Source organism: Symphalangus syndactylus, chromosome 3 (assembly GCF_028878055.3).
Source record: "Symphalangus syndactylus isolate Jambi chromosome 3, NHGRI_mSymSyn1-v2.1_pri, whole genome shotgun sequence".
NCBI classification, from domain to species: Eukaryota; Metazoa; Chordata; class Mammalia; order Primates; family Hylobatidae; genus Symphalangus; species Symphalangus syndactylus.
The window spans coordinates 33,324,215-33,346,490 of NC_072425.2; the positions used below are offsets into that span (position 1 = coordinate 33,324,215).

The following is a 22,276-nucleotide window of genomic DNA, read 5'->3' on the forward strand; positions in this document are numbered from 1 at the left end:
GGGTTCTCTACCCAGGATTTTTCTCCACATGTTTCTAAAATGGAGAGGCCTTTGGGTTTTTGGTGAGGGATGGGCAGGGTACAGATAATAAGGACACCCAGAAGACTTGACTGACACTTGTGACAACTAACGGCTCTTCCTTCGCCCTAGGATTTTGAAGCATAAGGTCCGTCTGTTGAGGGAAGGGGAGAAGAATCAGTTCTTCTGTTAAGGAGGGCCCATTCATCTACACACACGCAATGACCGTGATTCCAAAAGACTGACCAAACATTACCAAGTGGGCAGGCTACTGGGGACAATTCCAGAAACATTTCTAGAAAGGAAGAAATACAGTAATCTAGCACATATGCAAAAGAATATCAAACGATGAACTGTTTTCATCAGCCAACCTTTATGAATGCTAACATGTCCAGTCCTCTTACACTTCATGGCTAGGTTAATAGAGGCATTCAAAAATTTTGAGAGTCGAGTACTGACATTTCTTTTGGTCCTCATAATATATGCCACGTACTTATGTTTTTAGACGGTAAATACCATTGTGTGTTAACTGTATGATAATACATTCACCAGGACAGAGATTGCTGACTCTACCGGCAACCACAGCATCTTTGAAAGGCATTTTGTCTATAGCTAAGAGGTGGGCATTTGAAGTCTAAAACACAGCTACCTAATAATTCAGCTCTGTACCTTCTCCACACTCGTCCAACAGAATGGATGCATAAAACACTTTCATCTAAAGTTTACAAAAATATAAAAAATTTTAGAGCTGCAAAAGGGCCCTAGTGATAATCTGGTCAGACTCTTCCCCAAGTTTATAACTGAGCCAATTGAAGTCCTCGCAGATTAACTACCTTGCCTCAGGTCTTTGTCTACGTTAGCAAGAGCCTTCCTGCTTTGTCTCACATTGACTGGGGCTAAGCTCTCAAAACAACTAGCTTACTTTAGCTAGAAACAGATTCTGCATATCAACCATGCTATACTAATCTTTAAAAATTATATAAAAGCAATTTTAATTTTTCACTTCAAATGTCATACCAACAAACTTGTGATATATTGTAACCATTTTATTAATATGAAGCAATGGGATAAATCCTTTAACAGCAGTACTGATTTACTACCGTGAATATGTACCGACACTTTGGTGCAGTATCATGCCTGATTCAGTCAAATAATGTGTTATTTACTTGCACTGCCACACATGTAAAAACACTTACATTTCATTGGTTGATAGAAGAGCATACAGCCATGTATCTCGTTTCTGGTTTAAATGCATAGAAATGTTCTCATGTACAATGGATTTTTCACCACTCAAGGACTTCATAATAGATGAACAACTTTTCAATACACTATTTCTGCCTTGCTATTTTTTTTTTTTTTTAATGAAGAGAGAGGGGGAAAAAACCAATACTGTGGTATAAAAGACTTTTTTACAAGGTCCTTTCTGGAGAAATGTTGAGAACACAGTTATAGTCCTATAATGAGACTATAATCAAGATCATCCTACAAGGACGTGAGGGTAGACTCACTCTCCTGGAGAGTTTCTGATCTTATTAAGACTATTATATTTGACTGGCTTTAAAAACAAAGAATATTATAATGAATAGAGGGGGGATATTCTAGCAGAAGACTTTCCTAGAGAGGTTATTTTGAAGGTATTTCAATCCTATAATGACTGTAATGAAAACGACATGTTAGGTCATTCTAGTGAAGAAGTTTGTGTCCAGAAAAACACTCATGATAATACAATTAAATGCTGTTTTTGGTGTTTTGTGAAAATACAGAGGCTATGAAAGCAGAAGAATGTAGCACTATCACAAAGAGTAAGGAAACATTCTCGAAGAATAAACACATAACACATAAAATTTTTAAATGGTATCTAATAAATTTTCATGTCAAATCTTTTAACTAAACATATAAAAATTTTAAATGGCAACTAATAAATCTTCATGTGAAATCTTTTAACAAAATCCACAAATAGATTATAAAAATTGAACAATCATAAATGTCTTATGTATAAAGTTTTAAGGGAAGGTTTAAATTTCGACATTATTCTGTTTAATCAAATACTTGAGGAATTTTACTTACTGCTGAGCAGCAGTCAATTGATAGATTTCTAAAATAATTCAGTTATGAAAATAATATCACAATTAAGGTTTGGCATAGTAGCACTCCATCAATCTTCAGTCATCCACAAATGTTAACCGCCCAGGCCCTTCATTCTTCATCCATCTCCTGTATCTCTTCCATCTGGGGTCATTTGCCAACTTTTTCTTTAATTCTTCCTCTTGTTCTTGCTTGTAGACCTGTAAGTATAAATAACTAGATGACTTCACAATCCAAAGAGAAACATTTGCCATTAGCTTTATGGCATATTTACATTTTTCTAATATAACGTTAGGTAAAAAGTTTCCAGTGAATGTATTGATAACCATTCACCTAAAAATACTAAACAATTAAGCATTTTATTTATTTATTTATTTGCAATTAACCATTTTAACATTCAGTGTTAAACATGAAAGAACAACCTGTATAAGAACTAGTAATTTTGTGGCCGGGCATGGCGGCTCACGCCTGTAATCCCAGCACATTGGGAGGCTGAGGTGGGTGGATCACCTGAGGTCAGGAGTTCAAAACCAGCCTGGCCAACATGGTGAAACCCCCGTCTCTACTAAAAAAAATAGAAAAAATTAGCCGGGCGTGGTGGCACATGCCTATAATCCCAGCTACTTGGGAGGCTGAGGCAGGAGAGCTGCTTGAACCTGGGAGGCAGAGGTTACAATAAGCTGAGATCATGCCATTACACTCCAGCTTGGGCAACAAGAGTGAAACTCCATCTCAAATTAAAAAAAAAAAAGAACTAGTAATTTTTTTTTTTTTTTTTTTTTTTTTTTGAGACAGGATCTCTCTTGGTTACCTAGGCTGGAGTGCAGTGGTGTGATCTCAGCTCACTGCAATCTCTGCCTCCTGGGTTTAAGCAATTCTCCTGCCTCAGCCTCCCTCGCTGGGACTACAGGAGCATGCCACCACACCTGGCTAATTTTTTTGTATTTTTTTTTTTTTAGGAGAGATGGGGTTTCACCATGTTGGCCAGGCTGGTCTCGAACTCCTGGCCTCAAGTGATCCACCTACCTCGGCCTCCCAAAGTGTTGGGATTACAGGCGTGAGCCACTGCGCCCTGCCTAGAACTAGTAATTTTTTGTCACTGATTTCTGTAACCTAGGAATACATTCTTTTCCTCAATGAAAATCGACCGAGTTTAAAGGGCTTAACATTTCCTCTCTACAACTAATGTCTAATATTAAATAATCAAAACTTTATTTTTTTAATATAGTCCTTTGTAAATTTAACTGATGACTTTCAGATTTGGTGATCTTAACCAAGGAACAAAATGACCTTACATACATGTTTATCTCCAAACTGAACTTACATCTCCTTTCATCTAAAGATAATTATGAATTTTTCATTTTTTTAAAATTAAAGTTTCCAAAGAAGGTTCAATAAACCACAGAGTTAAAACTTGTGAGAACATAGAACATCTGCATTTCTGCAACTTTTTTTTTTTTTTTTTGAGATGGGGTCTCACTCTGTCATCCAGGCTGGAATACAGTGGCACAATCTTGGCTCACTGTAACCTCCGAGAAGCTAGGACCACAGACACCACCACGCCCAGTTAATTTTTTGTATTTTTTTGGTAGAGATAGGGTTTCACCATGTTTCCCAGGCTGGTCTCGAACTCCTGATCTCAAGAAATCTGCCTGCCTGGGCCTCCCAAAGTGCTGGGATTACAGGCATGAGCCACCGCACCCAGCCTGCAATTCTGTAACTTTTAATGCATGTCAACTAAAGCAAAATGAACAAGCTGTCTTAGCCAGTTTCATAGCCACATCAAATTTTGGAAAGAAATTATTTTACTTCCAAATATTAGGAAGTAAAGACTAAGACAACTTCCTACGATAACATATAATTCACCCCACAATAGCACCCTAAGAAAGACACAGTTTTGCAGATTGAGCTGCTTTACCTTCTTAAAAAAGAAAACTTTTAAACTTTTAACCTACTTAAAAGAACAAGCTTTTCAAATAGTTTAGGAGCTAAATGGTATGCTGTAACTAAATAACATTTTATTTTTTTTTTGAGATAGAGTCTCACTCTGTTGCCCAGGCCAGAGTGCAGTGGTACAATCTTGGCTCACTGCAACCTCTGCCTCCCTGGTTCAAGTGATTCTCCTGCCTCAGCTTCAGGAGTAGCTAGGATTACATGCATGCACCACCAAGCCCAGCTAATTTTTTTGTATTTTGAGACAGGGTTTCACTATGTTGGCCAGGCTGGTCTTGAACTCCTGACCTCAAGTGATCCACCTGCCTCGGCCTCCCAAAGTGCTGGGATTACAAGCATGAGCCACCACACCCGGCCCTAAATAACATTTTTATTTTATTTATGAACAGGTATACTTGGCAAAACATCGGGCAATTCACAGTAGTTAATTTACATAAATATAATTCAGACCCAAACTTTAATTTCAGTGAAATCTATTTAGGACATCACATACAAAATGAAATGACCATGAAACTAAAAAAACTAATGTATCTCAGATTTCTTAAGCAGGTTTTGGCTGGGTGCAGTGGCTGATGCCTGTAATCCCAGCACTCTAGGAGGCCAAGGTGGGCAGATTGCTTGAGCTCAGAAGTTTGAGACCATCCTAGACAACACGGCAAAACCCCAACACTATATGATAAAAATAAGAAAAAAAAACAAAAACATTTCACTGTGCTCTATTCTTATATTTAACATAATAGCCAATTAATTTTATCCTGAATCTAAAACAGTGTCATTATGACAATGAGACTGCTAATCCCTTTAACATGATGGCTATGTAGCTGATCACCTCAAAGTAATTTTTGTAGGTGACAACTGTAGCATAAAGCATTTATTAAAATGCCCAAAAGTTTAGAGGCATTACAGTAATTCGATTTAATTTAAAAGTAAAACAAAAGTAACTTTCTATAGATGTCAGTTATTATGCAGAAGATCTTGTGCTCAATTATTTTGAAATGAAGTCATCTCAACAAAATTTCCACCTCTTACTCCCTGTTTTTTTTTTTTTTTTAGTCTCTGTGGCTAGGTTTACAGGATTGGAAGAAAACTTGGGGAGGGCCAAATTTTAGTGCAGTTACCCAAAAGTTGTTGTAACACCCTTGCAAACATGCATATCATTCCAGTGCAGTTTAACATTCTTAAAACGTTTTCAGAATTTGTCAATTAAAGTATTTGAAGTTCATCCTCTAAAAAGAGAAATTACAGGTTAAAAACCCACCGTCTCACTACCAAATAGAGTCCTACTTTCAATAAAAGTAAGATCTTTACTAATTGTTTAACTCTAGGATTTCAGAAATGTGGGCACACTTCTGTGATCCCTCATTATAATACACCTGATTTTAACTTGGTCAGATAGATGACACTTAAATCACAGCAGGGTGACTACTCACCTCATAATTCTCCTTGATCCAGAGCTCTCGTTTAAGAAAAGTTTCTTTCTGATGATCTTCTAGACTATCAAATTGAGACTTTGACATCTTCATAGATTTACGTATAATGTATAATCTCTCTTCCTCTCCATATTCTTTGCCTTTGATGTTAAAATTATAGATCCACCGGCAATACCAAACTATATATGAGCATAGGTGAAAAGGAGCTAAGATAATTTGAAACAGGAGAAGATCACAGATTTGGGGTTTCTGATAGCCCCCCTTTATATCTATTTTACTTTTTATAATGTTCTTTATGATGTTCTCCTCCTCATCACGAATTTCTTCTTTGGACTTTTTGTTTTTGCCTTTTTCTTTGGCTTTTTTGAGCAGTCCCTGCTGCTTGGCAATCTCTGTAGCTTGGATACGGTACTTGGGCACTGTGGCTAGGTAGCTGATTGCCTTATTGTAGCTATTCCACCAGCTGAAAAACTAGAATAATTAACAGAGAACAATGAGTCATTTTTTTACCCAAATTCATCTAAATTAAAGGAATGATAGAGTCTTTGGTGAATACCATCTCCCAAGAAACCATTACAATTAAAAATAGGGATCTCAAAGATCTTACTTTGTAAGTAAAAGATACAACTGAACGAAGCCCATGCGTACACAGGATCTGAAGTCTGGATAAGTAAGGTAAACTCTGAGCTGAGCCAAAAATCACTGCTGCAGTCAGGGACCCAAGGTCAAAGGCTAATCAATGTATCATACCACACCTGTGGTTCATATCTTTACCATTTGGCTCTTCCCTAGATCACTTTAAAAAAATTTTTTTCTTTTTTTTTTTTTTTAAACAGCAACCTACTTACCAGAGAGTTAAATGGCAAAATCTAGCTGGTGAGGAATTTGTTTCAAAAACTCATTGGGTATAGACTCAGGCAACTATATTCATTCTCATCTCTTTTCCTAAGCCATCTGCATATATCACAGTGGCACTCCTCCTATTCTGATGACAGACTCAAATATGGTTGAACTCTACCTATTTGGACAGGAAAACATTAACTTACTTCATAAATGTATTCAACCATAAAGCATTTGTCAGAAAATGCCCTGCTCCTCACCTAGTACCTCCATAAATTTCAGCTCCTGATTAACTGAATGAATATAGCAGATATACAAATAATACCCTGCAACAGTAGCAATCTATTAAGAATATTTTTTAAAAAATTACTACAGTATTACATTGTTTAAAACAAAAAAGTAAAATTATCCCTGCTCTCTCCTTTGAAAGGGTAAATCCTTCTACAAATGCTGACACATTTTAAATATACCACCTTAGTTTCCAATATAGTTTTTATTCATAAAAATTGAATGTCGGCCAAGTGCAGGGGCTCATGCCTGTAATTCCAGCACTTTGAGAGGCTGCAGTGAGTGGATTGCTTGAGCCCAGGAGCTCGAGACCAGCCTGGGCAACATGGCAAAACTGTGTCTCTACCAAAAAAAAAAAAATACAAAAATTAGCCAGGTGTGGTGGCACATGCCTGTAGTCCCAGCTATGCAGGAGGCTGAGGTGGGAGGATCGCCTGAGCCCAAGAAGTCGAGCCTACAGTGAGTCATGATCACTCCACTGCACTCCAGTCTGGGTGACAGAGTGAGACTCCATCTCTAAAAAAAAAAACACTGAATATCATGTCGTTTCTGGGAATGTAACTGGAGAAGTAATTTTCAAACAAGCAGATTGCTTCATTCTAGTCATTTGACTTGTTCATTTCCTCTAAAGGAGCATGTGATAGGCATGGCTAGTTTAATAACAGGGAAAACTTATTTCAGGCAGAAGTTAAATTTTTGTGATACTTTACAACATAAAAAGCTCCTGGCCGGGCACAGTGGCTCACACCTGTAATTCCAGCACTTTTGGAAGCCGAGGCAGGAGGATCACGAGGTCAGGAGTTCAAGACCATCCTGGCCAACATGGTGAAACCCCGTCTCTACTAAAATACAAAAAGCTAGCCAGGTGTGGTGGTGCACGCCTGTAGTCCCAGCTACTCAGGAGGCTGAGGCAGGGAAATCGCTTGAATCCAGGAGGCGGAGGCTGCAGTGAGCCGAGATCGTGCCACTGCACTCCAGCCTGGCAACAGAGCGAGACTGTCTCAATACAAAAACAAAAACAAAAACAAAAAGTTCCTATGCCTCTTTTAATCTATTTCAGTGGTTTTCAACCTGAGCAGAAGCACCCTTAAAGGGGCACACAGAAATGCGTGGGACATTTCTGGTTGTTACAATAATGATGGCAAGCACTACTGGCATTTGGTGACTGGAGCCAGGACTTGTTAGGCCAGATTAAGGAATTCAGATTTCTCCCAAGTTTAATGGGAAGTCACTGAAAAGTCCTACAAAGGTAAATGATATGAATTAGCTGACATTCACTCTGGCTATTATGTAGAAAATACTCCAGAGGGAACAATGAAAAAGGGTCTGGATTTTTTAGGGGTTGTTTTGTAGTAATAATGACATTCTTCAACAATTTCTTAGATTTGCCACTGACAAAGATTCCAATACTGCCAATGAATAAAACAGATCTCAACTAGAAGTAAAATTTTACAAGAAGATACTTGCAGTTAGGTTTTAATGACTAGCACTAGGCAATGTGCACTCAATGCACATAAATATAGATAAAAATATCCACTGATACATACCTGAAACACCGAAATAGCACACACGCTGACCAAAATCACGACTCTAACATCCACCTTAGGGGCCAAGCGCCTGCTATAGTAGTGGTAGTAATGGCTGTAGTACTCTTCTGGATGATCCAGCATGTAATCATAATCTTTTCGTGTTTCTTCATCCTGTAAAATGACAAGATATCCAACTTCATAGGACAGTCCATTAAATGGCCTTAGTTTATAATGTTAAATCACATATAGAATTTTATAATTATGTAAGGTTAATCTGAGTAAAAATACTGAAATTGTCACAATCAAGAAATTGCCCATTGCTCTTCAAAGCCATGTAAATTTCCAGAACTTCAATGTTAGATATAAAAGCATAACAAAAATATTTCTCTAAGTTCTTGAGTATTGTTAGTCCTCCTGGAAAAATAAAAACACTTTAATAACAATTAACCATTCAGCCTAAAATTTTAGCTGATGCTTGGTGCTAATAAAAGCCTGTTCACAACTACTCTTAACTGTTTATTTTTTTTAAAAATGCTTATTTCTTGTATATATTCACAATCACGTCCCAGCCTTGTATAGATAGTTTTCTGCTAAAAGCAATGATTAGGACAGCAAAAAGTAGGTGAAGCCAGCCTGTGCCTACAAAACTGAATTATGCCCATCCCAAAGAAACACTGAGACACTCATGCAGCCCAACGGTCAAAGTCTAGCTTTGTGACCTTAGGTAAAATATTTAGCCTCTCTGAGCCTCCTCCTTCTTCATTCACAGAAAGAGCTAACAATCCCTGCTGTACTATTTTGACATGGTTGTTGTGAATATCAAATAACAAACATTATACAAAAACATGTTACAAACATGTAGTACTTCATCACTATAATATGTTGTCCAGCCCAGGTCACAAATGAGGTAACATATAAATCTTTCTTACTGATACAAACTCCTTGAAAGAATTATAGCATTCCAAAATGCTGCTCTGTATGTTCACAGATAAAACATTTAAAAAAATATATTCTCTGATTCTAATCAATTTCTAACAGGGATAAATGCAATGTTGTACTGAGCTATGCAGGTTGCAGAGTTACTAAACCAGGTTACGATTTGCTCTTTATCTCACAGGAAACCTATTACATTTTCCAACTTGCCCCATTTCCAAAAAAATTAAAGATAAAAACTATTATAAAATCAAAACAAATTCTTTAATCTCTATACATGAGTATAATAAAAACCATTACAAAAACAAAAGTCTGTTTTGCCAGGTGTGGTGACTCATGCCTGTAATCCCAGCTCTTTGGAAGGCCAAGGCGGGAGGATTGCTTCAGCCCAGGAGTTTGAGATCAGCCTGGGCAGCATAGTGAGACCTCGTCTTTATAAAAAATAAAAAAAATTGTATTTGCACAGGGCATGGTGGTATGTGCCTATAGTCCCAGCTTCCCAGGATGTTCCCCAGGTGGGAAATCACTTATGTGATCATGCCATCACACTCCAGTCTGGGCAAGACAGCAAGACCCTGTCTCCAAAAAAAAAAAGTCTTTTTTTTATCTTAGAGGAATGAATTATTCAACATTTATTAAGTTGTAGATTCCTAGCTAAAGGCATTTCAAAACCTAAACTTAGTGCCTTGCTACTGCAGACAGATTCTCTGGGGTCTGTTCAGGATCACCTTCTGAGTCCTCCAACATGTAGTTTTTTAGATTTAAAGTAAGAAATTTGCTAATGACAAAATTTTCCTTGTATCCATTAAAATCATTATGTATTTTCTATTAAGAATTTTGGGCCAGGCACAGGCGCTCACTCCTGTAATCCCAGCACTTTGGAAGGCCAAGGCAGGCAGCTAATTTGAGGTCAGGAGTTGGAGACCAGCCTGGCCAACATGGCAAAATCCCATTTCTACTGAAAATACAAAAATTAGCCAGTCGTGGTAGCTTGTGCTTATAATCCCAGCTACTTGGGAGGCTGAGGCAAGAGAATCAGTTGAACTTGGGAGGTGGAGGTTGCAGTGAGCCGAGATTGTACCACTGCACTCCAGCCTGGGCGACAGAGCGAGACTCTGTTTCCAAAAAAAAAAAAAATTTTTGAATTTGTGTGCGATCATTCTCAGTAAGTTCTCCTATATTCATTACATTCAAAAAATTTCTTACCTCTCACCAGTATATGAAATGATGTAAACTAGTAGCTAGCTTAATTAGATATGAATTTATTTATATGGAGGGCCAATATGAAAATTCTCAGTTATACAAGGAGGTGTGAGCTCAAGCTAGTATTATTTTCAGATTCACTCCTTGTATGTTCTCTTCGGTCAAAAAGGATTTTCTTGTGGCAGCTGCTATATGCCTCAACTGTCAATCAGTGACTCCTCCTTTAAGTCATCATCCTATTCCAGAGCTTCTAACCTAGAAAGGGTAAACCTATATAAGGGTCACACAGACAGCCCTGAACACTAAACCCTGTGTCTCTTCATGTGTCTCCTTTTGAGTACCTCAAGAAATCATCTGAGAATTTTCCCATTCTCCCTCTGCTTTTTGGGCTAATTTTATAGAAATGCCCTGTTTTGGCACCTTAAATCCTTGACTTTAACTCGGCATCCCAACGATGACAGATGCCTTTTGAAATGTATTTCTTCAAGTACAATTCTTCGTGCTACAACTAGATTACATGTAGCTTTTAAATGAAATGCCACGCTGAGATCAGACTCCTATGAGCCTCATTGTCTCTGTGCAGCCCTTTGCCCCAGCTGTCTGCACTCCTCCTGGTTGAAGTATATGGAGTAAGGTCTTGGAGTGTCGTTGAAATCCGATAAGTGGACATCATGTGTCCAATGACTTTCTTCTCTTTTTGTTCTCTTATCTCTGTTCTACAGAACGTAGATATTATCCCTCTTCAAACGTTTCACTCAGATGTTTCACCAGGGTCACTATTTTCTCACTGGTTTCTAGATTATCGACTTTACCAAGTCCTGAACTCCTTTAACACAATGGTCAACTAATGCTCCAACACAAGCAACTCCAAAATTTATACCTTGTGTCTGGCCTCTCTACTGCAAGCAGAGCCTGTGCAATCTGTTCAAGGTCCCCTAATGGAATCCTCAAACTACCAAATTCCTGCAAGACATCTCAGGGTCAAGTCTGACTTCTCTTTGGATGGTTTTCTTTTCTTTAGGGTCACCACAAATTTATGACCCTGTTTTGGTCATGATTAGACTAAAAAGTTGACCACTTCCTTGTTACAGCATTTATTCAATTTATTTTATCTCCATTCTAGGGCTTAAAGCTTTCTCTCCAAAATGAAGAAAGTGATCAGTTTTCATGCATACTGAAGATGATCAGTGAGGCATGCATACACTTTAGAATCAAGGGCAGCATGAATTGGTAAAACTTAGGAGTTCTCAACAGCCTAAGTCAAAATTCTGCTCTTTAGTAACCTACAAAGTTTAGAATCAACCTAGTAAGAACGAGAGGATACCAAGAATATTAGCAAAGAAAAGACATAATAAGAAGGACCATCTTTCTGGGACTCAAGTAGAAAGCTAAGATACATTCTTATTTTTTTCATACTAATCTTGAACTAAGGTAGCCGCACAATTTTTTTTTTTTTTAATCTCCAATGCTTTCCCACGGCCAAAGTTAAAATTTCCTTTGCATGCCACCAGGCCTTCACAACTGGTCCAAACTTACCTACCTAGCAACAGCCCTTATCAGTTTCCCCTATTTTACCCATAGCAAACATTCAGACAGCAATTTCTGGAATTTGGTGTGTTATTCCAACACAATGTTCCTTTTCATACCTATGTCTTCAAACGTATATTTCTCTCTAATTTGAACCTCATGAGTCCTATTAATCCTTTAGAATGTAAACATTACTGCCCCAGACAGTTAGATCATTCTTATTACACTTGGTACCTATTTATTATAGCACTTATCACATTGTAATCATCAGTTTTTTCTTTTCTTAGAACGAGAATTTCTGGAAAGTAGGTAGGGTAACTCCAAGGCCTATTACAGTGCCTGGCACTCAGTAAACATTATTTCAAAAACGAGTGAACTTTTGTGAAGGTTTTTCCTTGCAATATGCATCTCTCCACTACACAGGTCTCCATCTCACCAGCAAGGCTGGATGGGTGGCGATGTCATAAAAACTTCAGTTTGGCAGAAGTGACTGCTTAAATTCATAGTTTATGAAAATATGCTACTGTGGCTAACACAGCTTAAACCTTAAAACAGTTTAATATCTTACCTTTCAATAAGGTAGTACTTTTTCTTTCAGCAATTTTGTGGATCTTAAGGTCCCAGGGTCTGGAGATTCCAACTTCTTTCCAAAACCAAAACCTTTATACTTGTTTCTTCCTCCTGTCTGTCCTGAGCCTTGACAAACAGGGCAATAAGCTCCTTGTTTCTAATCTCTACAGGAATAACTGTAGTGCTTCTGCTGGTGTCCATTCCACTCCCAATCCTCTTGGGCATATGCAGGAGGACTGGAACATAACCACCAATATCTAGATCAAAAGTGAACAAGAGGAAACCCACAAGCAAAGAAAGCACTGAATCCTTCCTTCTCTTAAAGGGTCATCCCCCCTCCCCAGAGGCAAAAATATATTATGTTCCTGCCCTTGAAGGAAATCATGAATTGTTTGATCTCAGTACATAAATTGCAATAATTTGATACTGCAGCTAGTTTTACATTTAAAACTTTCTATTACAGAGTATAAAAACCATTTTTGGGGTGGTGAAGGTCAGGAATCAATGATATATGAAAATGTATTACTGTATTCACTCAATATATATTAATCTTATTTTTTTTTAAATCCATACACACACACTCATACACACATATGCACAAATGATCCTTCAAAAAAAAAACAACCTCTGATCTAAATTTTTTTCCAGGCCATTATATCCTATGAAAGAGGGAGAAAATTAACTGCTACCCATTTCATTTTTTTTTCTTGTTTCCTGCCCACTAGTCACTAGTGCAACTTATCTTCTTCTCTATCTTCTCTTCTCATTCTGCACATAGTCTCAAAAACTTCCATGATTTGGAATATTACCTACATACTAGTAATGCTTGTAACTGTTTTTCTTGCCTCCTCCTATTCTCAACTATGTCCTGAACATTTTCTAAATGCAACATAAATATCTCAAACTCAACATGCTCAAAACCAATCTTACTGGCTGGGCGCGGTGGCTCACGCCTGTAATCCCAGCACTTTGGGAGGCCGAGGCGGACGGATCACGAGGTCAGAAGATCGAGACCATGGTGAAACCCCGTCTCTACTAAATATACAAAAAATTAGCCGGCATGGTGGCGGGCACCTGTAGTCCCAGCTACTCGGGAGGCTGAGGCAGAAGAATGGCATGAACCCAGGAGGCGGAGCTTGCAGTGAGCTGAGGTAGCGCCACTGCACTCCAGCCTGGGCGACAAAGCAAGACTCTGTCTCAAAACAAACAAACAAAAAAAAACAAAGAAAAAACAAAACAAAACAAAACAAAAACAATCTATCTCTCTGTGTATCAGTTAATACTATCAGCATCTACTTAGTCACTTGAACTTTTAAAAACCTCAGTTGTCTTCATTTCAAAAATGATGATGCAGGGCATTAGGCCTTGTATTGAGCACAAAAAGAGAATAAAAAGACAAGGCCGTGGCCTCAAGAACCCTCCATCTAGAAGAAGAATCTAGCAAGCAAGAAAAGCACAACTGAGTGCGCTAAGGAACAAGGGGCTGACTCTGTCTAAAAACACTAGCAATGGGATTCACAGCAGAAGGGAAATGGGGGCTAGATCTCAGAAACAAGTAAGGTATAATGAAACTTGTTCCAGGCAAAGGAAACAGCAAGTGTTAAGGGTATAAAAGTATCAAAAAATATCATGGATTCAGGGAAGCTTGAGCATTGGGGAAATTTAGGAAGAAAGGAGTAGTAAATATAGCTAGGAAGGCAAGTTTGGATAAGAACTGTTGAGGATCTTGTATGCTGCACCAAAGAGTTAGGATGTTATCATCTGTGCTATTCAAAAACAAAAATGTTTCCAAGTATGAGAACAATAGCATTGTGTAGAAGTATATATTTCTGAAAGACAATTCTGGCAGTATTGCAAAAAGTAGAATGAGGGAGAAACAGATTTTAGCAGCTAAGAAAAAGAATAGGACTTGGTAAGTAAAGGGGTACACAAGAATCAAAGGAGATGTTGAACATGATACCAGAGTTTTTAATTAGAGTTACTACGTAGACAACGTTACTCACTAAGATAATGAATACAGGAAAAAAACAGCAAGTTTGGAGAAGATGCAAGGAAAAATTGTGGAAGATTTTGAACTAGGAAGAAAAAAATTACTAGATATCCTTTCAATTTCTGGAGCCTCAAGGATTATCTATTCCTTCAGAGGAGTGCACCTTTGTCTTTGATTAACCTATTTTAACTCTAGAGACAGAAGTAACTCGTAGAAAACTGGAAATAATGCAAATGACTCCTATTCACAGAAAGACAAATTATGTCTGCGGAATGCAACACATTATTGCTTGGTAGGTATTTTCCAGTTTTATAGGCATTTCAGCATTCCCTATCTGATTAAAAATGTTGGCACTTTTTCTCTTTCAACTAGTTTTAGTATCTTACTGGTTCTCTCATTGATTAAATATGTTAAATTAAATCTCTGACACATGTTCATTCCGTGTTTGTGAGAGTCATAATTATATCTTCTTTTGCAGTTTATGCTTTCACAAAGATAAGATTTCAGACATGTTTAATTGCGGGTACCTGTGCTACAGAGGAGAGGCAGCTGAAAATATGAGCCTGGAGAACATGCAGGTTTTAGAGCTGTCAGCTTAAAAGCAGTGGCTTAGGTCAAGGATACGGTTGAGTTTCACGAGGAAGAGCTTAGAAAATAAAAGAGTACACAAAAGAGAACTCAACAGCAATGCTTAAGGGGTAGGTAGTAGAAAAAACGATAAAGACTGAAAAGAAATGGCGAGGACAGGAGAAACAGACAAAGATTACATCAAGGAAGTCAGGGAAGAACACCTTAAAGAACGAAATGGTCAACAATATCACATGACACAAGTTCCAGGAGGAGGAAGAAATGAAGAGCAGTCAATCTAATCAGATCTGGTGAGTAAAGTGTCACTGTTCACCTTAACAAGAACAGTTCCAACACATGTGCTGCTGCACACGCCAGTCTATGACAGCTTGAATGAAAGGGAGATGAGAAAGTAAAGACAGTGAACAGCAAAGAAAGGAAAAATGTGAGTGTAGTTTTAAAAGAAGCAAAATGAAGCGAAAGGAATGGGAAATGAACCAAGTAGGAGATTTTCAAGTTGCCAAAGAGGAATGACAGAAGAAGATTCCAGAAGAAGAATGACAGAAGAGGGATTCCAGAAGAAGACAGTGTAAGTAAAATGAGTTCCGTCAAGAATACCTTTTTGCCCTCCCCGAACCATTCTCAAAATTGCTCCCAGAGTTTTCTTCCTAAAACAAACATAAGATTGTCATTTCTCCACTTTAAAACTTCTGGTAACTATTCAATACATAAAGTTCCGATTCCTGAACACAACTTAAGGGGTCCTTCATCATCTGATCCCAAACTACGTTCCAGTATCCTGCAACATTCTCCCTCCCATGGCACCTTGGCAGCCTCCCAACCTAGAAATAGCAGATCCCCTAAAGTCTATGAAAAACAGTAACGGTCTTTGCGCTCTTGTGAATATCTCAAAATGTTCCATTTACCTACGACAAATCTGTACAAGCTAAATTAAGATGTCTAGTACTCCGTTTCTGGCTAGTATTATGTCAAGTCAGTAGTTTTCAAGTTGATTAAGAACTCTGATTGGTTGTTGATTACATCATGTCAGCCAGTCATGGCACCAGGATCAAATACAGCTAGTATATAATCACCCTTGGCCATAAGTAGGGAGTAACCGCTGAAATTAAGGAACCAGTAAACACTAACATTTACGGGTTCACAGCAGAAATAGTAAATGTAGTACATACGCTACCACATCCTTTTTCCAGGGCCATGGGAAACATTACTAGCAAATATGTTACTCTTTCTCACTAACCCCAGAAAAGGTCTCAGAACTCTTAAAAGGTAAGAGTTTTGTTCCAGGTAATCATGACCAATCGGGGTTGGCATATGAAATGAAAACTATATGCCATCTGTGGACTATAAATTAACTTAATTTGGTTGTTTATCAGCATCACACCTATAATAGAAATTTATATAATTTTAGGGTTCAGTGCATGTGCCAGTAATCGCAGCTATTTGGGAGACTGAGGCAGGAAGACTGCTTGAGCATAGGATTTCAAGACCAGCCTGGGTGACACAGTGAGACCCTGTCTCAAAAAAGAAAGCAATTTACATAATTTTAAAATATTTTTATGATTATTCAATTACTATGAATGACTGATTAAATACAATCTGGGTAATGTTGAAAAAGAATAGTAATACATGCAGTTTATTTTCTCCCCAAAACTGAGTCCCTGGGACAAATATGCTAAAACTGATCCTTGGTGGAGAAAATGCTCATTACTATAATACCTCATGAAACTACATCTCATTCCTGGAACAAGCCCTGCACACTCATGACTCTATTTTTCTGTTGATCAAGTTTCCCTTCTACCGGAAATGTCCTTTCACCATCAACCTTGGTGACTTTGTTCCTGATCAACTCAAAGGGTACATTCTTCTCTAATCCAAGAAGACATAATCACTTCCTCTCAGCACAGCAATATAATCTGCACAGACTTGTATTATATAACTTAAATAATAACTGAACAATAAGTATCTGTCTCCCTTGTTATTAACAACTAAGTCAGAAACTGTCTTTTCCTTTGTTATGGTCTCCTCCAAGCGCCTATGTCAGTGCCAGTTAAAGAAGGGGCTGAGTAAGAGAATATAAGGAATGAACAATAAACAGAAATGTACAGGGCAGGGAGTTCAGAATCGTTTTTTGCTAAATTCTTCCTAAGTGCTAAAGCCCTGCCACATCAGACTGATAAAAGGAAACTGAAGTGTTGTTGTAATGCTTCCCTTCCAAGACAAGCCTGGAGTAGAATGCCCTCTCTACACATCCTTTCAACTTATCAAATAGCCTTCACCTTCATGCCAGAAATATTCCCAAGACCTTTTCTAGGCTCTTTTCTTGTGATCCTGCAAAATGCCATCAAATTCTACACTTTTGCATTTTTTACCAATCATAGTTTTTCTAAGTGCATCCTTTCAAGTTGTTCTCTCATCTGCTTATTTCTGTGCCATTTCTCATATTTCATGTATTATCCAATTTTTATCTACATTCGAAAATTATTGTTCTCACTTAAAAACCCTTAGAACATTAAAAGTAGAAGTGCAATTTTTCTCTCATGCAGGAATTTTTCACTCATAACCGTCCAATTTACTTGTCTATACCACTCTTTAAAACTGCAATTAATTTGAGTGAAATGGCAAACGGCGTTGCACACACCAATGTCAAAATGCCAGAAATCCACTTTCCATTTCCATTCTATCTGAATGTCTCCAGATAAGAGTTTTTATAATATTAATGCTCTGATGTGCCAGACACTGTGCTAGGTGCTATGGATATACGCACAAAAAAAATGAGGAGCATGGTTTAGTAGGAAAGACAGACCTACTCAGTACTTACAATGCAGTGTGATAAGTGCTATAGCCACTTTAAAAACATGTAAGTGGGACCAGATTATTCTACCTCATGAGATCCAGCGTTGACACAGAGGGTAAGTGTCCACTTGTTTAACTTCCAAAGTTCATAAACTCCCTAAATCCCCAAAAGTCAAACACACTAAATACTACTGCATGATCTTAGTTTATAAAGCAGTGTGTGAAATCATAATGGTTTGAAGTTTTGCTGAGATCTGGAACTGTAATTTATTTGGGAATTTGAACTAAGCATGACTTGGTGAAAGCATGAGGCCAGTGCCTTTGCCTTCCATTATTACCCACACTTCTTTTTTTTGGTTTTCCTCCATTTCTCCATGCACAGGTAAAATCTTTTTGCTAAAATATTGATGACCAAATGTCACATCTTCTTGTCTTATCAACTGTATTTAAGTCTTATTTTTTAACAACCACCATCTAAAAAAAAAACAACAAAACCCCCTCAAAAGGGCATTTATTTGAACAAAACCACCTCAGAATCATAAATCCACTGATGTTTTACATAATTACAGTTTCCATTTTGTTGATGTATTTATTATCAACCTTCAGAGATAGGCTTCTGCATCCCGTTTTCATTCCAGAGCCACTGGAACTCAACTTCTCCCACTATTCTATCTGACCTGCTCTTAGCAAACGCCACCTGGACCTTTTACCCTTCACAAACCCTTTTTATTTATTTATTTATTATTTATTTATTTATTTTTTTGAGACAGAGTCTTGCTCTCTCACCCAGGCTGGAGTGCAGTGGCGCGATCTCGGCTCACTGCAAGCTCCGCCTCACGGGTTCACGCCATTCTCCTGCCTCAGCCTCTCCGAGTAGCTGGGACTACAGGCGCCCGCCACCAGGCCCGGCTAATTTTTTTGTACTTTTAGTAGAGACGGGGTTTCACCGTGGTCTCGATCTCCTGACCTCATGATCCGCCCGCCTCGGCCTCCCAAAGTGCTGGGATTACAAGCGTGAGCCACCACGCCCGGCACAAACCCTTTTTACAGCCGGAGGACACAATCCAAACAAAACAGCCATTACATCTCCATTGCCTCAATGGATAATATGGAAGGCTGAAGCCCTCCAAATTGGATGACCTCAGTTCATTAAAACCTTGCATTACCCAGAAAACATATTCTTTGGCAACTTCCTCACAATTCTCCAGACAGAAATTAAAGCAGACCACCCTGTAATAATTGCTCCCACACACAGCAAGTCAAAGTCCTCATCCTTATTCCAAGAGAGAGCATCTTCAATGAGGTAAATAGTTCTTGGAGGTGCTCCACTTGGAAGATGAATACATGTTCATCTCTATAAATTTAAAATGCAAGTTTTCAAAGAGTTCTGCTGGGTCTGATTTTCCAGGGTCCAAAATATCTCCAGACATCCCTTTTGTCTCACAGATAATTTCCACAGTAACACAGTGGGCGCTCTGGGGGAGCTACAGAACACTCCCCTCATTCCCTCCTCCATCAGTACAACTCCACTTCTACTCCCCTGTTCCAAGATATTTGTAGCTATCACAAACCCGTCAGAGCCAAGAGTACAAGTGTTACTTACTCCAGACATACTGGTCTTTAACTGCCTAAACGTTCCTTGATCTTGAGTGGATCACTTATTTTATCTAGCTTTTCATTAACTGACAATGAGTGGTAAACTTTAGGGGTAGAAACCTTTAGAGGCAATCATATAGATTCATCAGATCAGTCCCGGGGTGGGAGGTCTGATCAGTCTCTCCTGGTGGCCCTCCCAGCAGGAATCTCTACCATCACTATTTCTACCCTCTAATCATGGCACTTGTTTTCAAAGTTCTTACCAACATGCTCACCATTCTCATGCCAGACCTACTCATCTCCACTCCTACAAGGCACAGCAGAAGGCAACAGCTGGCAGTGTTTCTGCTGCCCTCTCTTCTGGAAGTTCTCCATCTTCCAGAAGATGGGTTGACACAGAGGGTAAGCGTCCACTTGTTTAACTTCCAAAGTCCATAAACTCCCTAAATACCCAAAAGTCAAACACACTAAATACTATTGCTGGTCTTAGTTTATAAAGCAGTGTGTGAAATCATAATGGGATAACTAATATACCATCCAAATATCACTATCTTTAACCTAATTATCTATATCATCCTAACAACTACTGCATTCCTGACGCTCAACCTAAATTCAAGCACCACAAGCCTATTACTATCTCGCGCCTGAAACAAATTAACATGATTAACCTCCCTAATCCTATCAATTTTACTATCCCTAGTAAATCCCATTATGATTTCACGCAGTGGTCCGGGGGTCCCTTATGTACCAGCAGGGCTTCTGGCTGACTACAAAGAACAGAGGTTGGAGCTTCATATGCTGAAGTGCCTTGGATGGAGAGTTCTTTCCTATCTTTTCTGGAGTCTTTTTTCCATCACTCTTTACATAATCGGCAACAAAGCCCTTTGGGGCCTCAGCACTTTCCCAGTTCCCCAGCCATCCTTCAGTTAACTGCCAATAAAAATTACAATCTCACTAACGCTAGTGAGAATTTAATGAACTAGGTAAATTAAATTTTACCTAGTTCAATTTACCTAGTTTACCTAGTTCAGGGCCCGCCCCTCCACCACTCATTTTATGACTCCAAATTATCCAAACTGCTCTGGAAGGCATGAATAAAGTTGTTGGCTCCTTGACTATTTTCAGCTCTGGAAAAACAATCTGGAGAAACAATCCAAGGTTAAATTATATCCACTCAAAGTACAATCATTAAAAGCAGGCTACCTAGCAACATGGTAAATTTTACCTCGGGGAAAAAAAAGGCTAGAAAGAAATACTTTACAACTACAATCGCTGACGCATTAGTATGATGGGGCCCTTCAAGCAGTAATACCACCATCAAGTACGATTTATACTTCGTGATGTCCTAGATGGTTTGATTTTTTGCAGTAGTAGAAGAAAACAGCATCGGGCTAAATCTCTCATCCCCACAAGACTCAATAAAACCTGTCAAATGAAATACAAACGCATATTCACAAAATATTTCCTACTAGAAATTCTCAGTTTTGTACCCAAGTCATTAAGCACCTATCTATGGGTCCTATGGAAAGGGGGGCGGTTCGCACACTTATCATTTAATCCCCATAATAACCCTGAGAGGAGGTATCATGGCCTTAATTTTGCATATGAAGAAACAGCTATTCCAACATAATAAATCACTATCCAACGTCATACAGGGGTGTCACAGCAGAGTCACATCCAGCCTTTTGACTGGTTGTTCATTGTTCTTTTCAGTGTTTTCTTAGTTCCTTAAACCCAAACTAAGCGTCACCATTAACACTATTTCCAGAAACCAAATTTCTGTCATATCAAACTGATGCGATCACAGTTGTCACTTGATATTCGAGACTCTCCCTGTTGTGGGCTATCCCAGATCCTACTAATAATGATCACCCTGCTTTTCGAATGTGAAATGCACGTTATTAAAATATTTTCACGAAATCGTAAGATGCCCAAAGTTTTGCATAACCATGTCACAAAAAGGAAGAGGGCAAGGAGGCCAGCCGAGGCCCCAGGGGGCCGACTCGGCTCTTTCACAGGGCCACGTGGGAAACCTGAGTATCTTAAAGGTCGCGGTGGTGGCTGTGCTCAGTTTCGGGGTCACAGAGGCCCACGCTCCGCGAACCGGGGTCGGAAGGAGCCGTGGGCTTCCCGCGGCCGGTCTTCGAAGCTCCTCCGCGCCCGCAGGCCTCACCTTGAGTGTCTCGTAGGCGGTTGCCACCAGCAGGAAAGCTTCCTCGGCGCTCTGCGGCGTCCGCCCGGGGCCCTCGTCGCCGGGCTGGGGCCGGTAGCGGTCGGGGTGGTAGCGCCGTGCCAGCTGGCGGTAGGCCCGCGCGATCTCCGCCTTGCCCGCCGAGCGGCTCACGCCCAGCACCTCGTAGCAGTCCCGCGTGCCGCAGTAGAGCCCCTCCACCAGGGCCCCCGCGGGCCTCACCATCAGCAGCGCCAGCAGAAGGGGCGCCAGCAGCATCCACCAGCGCCGGCCGGCAGCCCCGGCTCCCCGGCCGGGAGAGAGCAGCGGCGCCCCCATCCCCAGCCTCGCTGGCGGCTCTGCCACCCCAGCCTCGCCAGCGGCTCTGCCACCCCAGCGAGTCTTGCAGCACTCCGCCTCACGCCCGGCTCGGCCCGCCTGGCTCCAGCTCCACGTCAGCAGCCGGCGCCTCCGCGCAGGCGCACAGGGCGCGGCTACAGCAACTACTTCCTTCGCAACCCGTTGGTAGGGAGAAGGACGCCTCAGCCACTAGGCTGCTTTCGGTGTGTCACTGAACACCTTCCCGGTCCCAGCAGCTGGAGGATTTGTGTTTGGTAGGACCCAGGGGATGGCTCTGTCCTGGGCGCACTTAGGCGGGGTGTGCGGAGCGCTTTACCTTCCACAGTGCCCGGCACACGCATCCTTTTCGACATCATCACTTGACCTGCTGCAATAGGTAACCTACCTGGCTCTCTCGCATCCC

The 22,276-nt window shown here is 39.8% G+C and overlaps 1 protein-coding gene across 1 annotated transcript; it reads right to left on the reverse strand.

The window, feature by feature from the left end:
* Window positions 1-1,046: 1,046 nt before the first annotated feature.
* DNAJC25 (DnaJ heat shock protein family (Hsp40) member C25) lies at window positions 1,047-21,992 on the reverse strand. Its single transcript, XM_055271503.2, has 4 exons — window positions 21,517-21,992; window positions 8,162-8,314; window positions 5,487-5,957; window positions 1,047-2,303 (listed from the first exon to the last, which is right to left on the reverse strand). Exons 1-4 carry the CDS (start codon window positions 21,850-21,852, stop codon window positions 2,181-2,183), a joined length of 1,083 nt encoding a protein of 360 aa, XP_055127478.1. The 5' UTR covers window positions 21,853-21,992; the 3' UTR covers window positions 1,047-2,180.
* Between the last annotated feature and the right edge of the window lie 284 nt (window positions 21,993-22,276).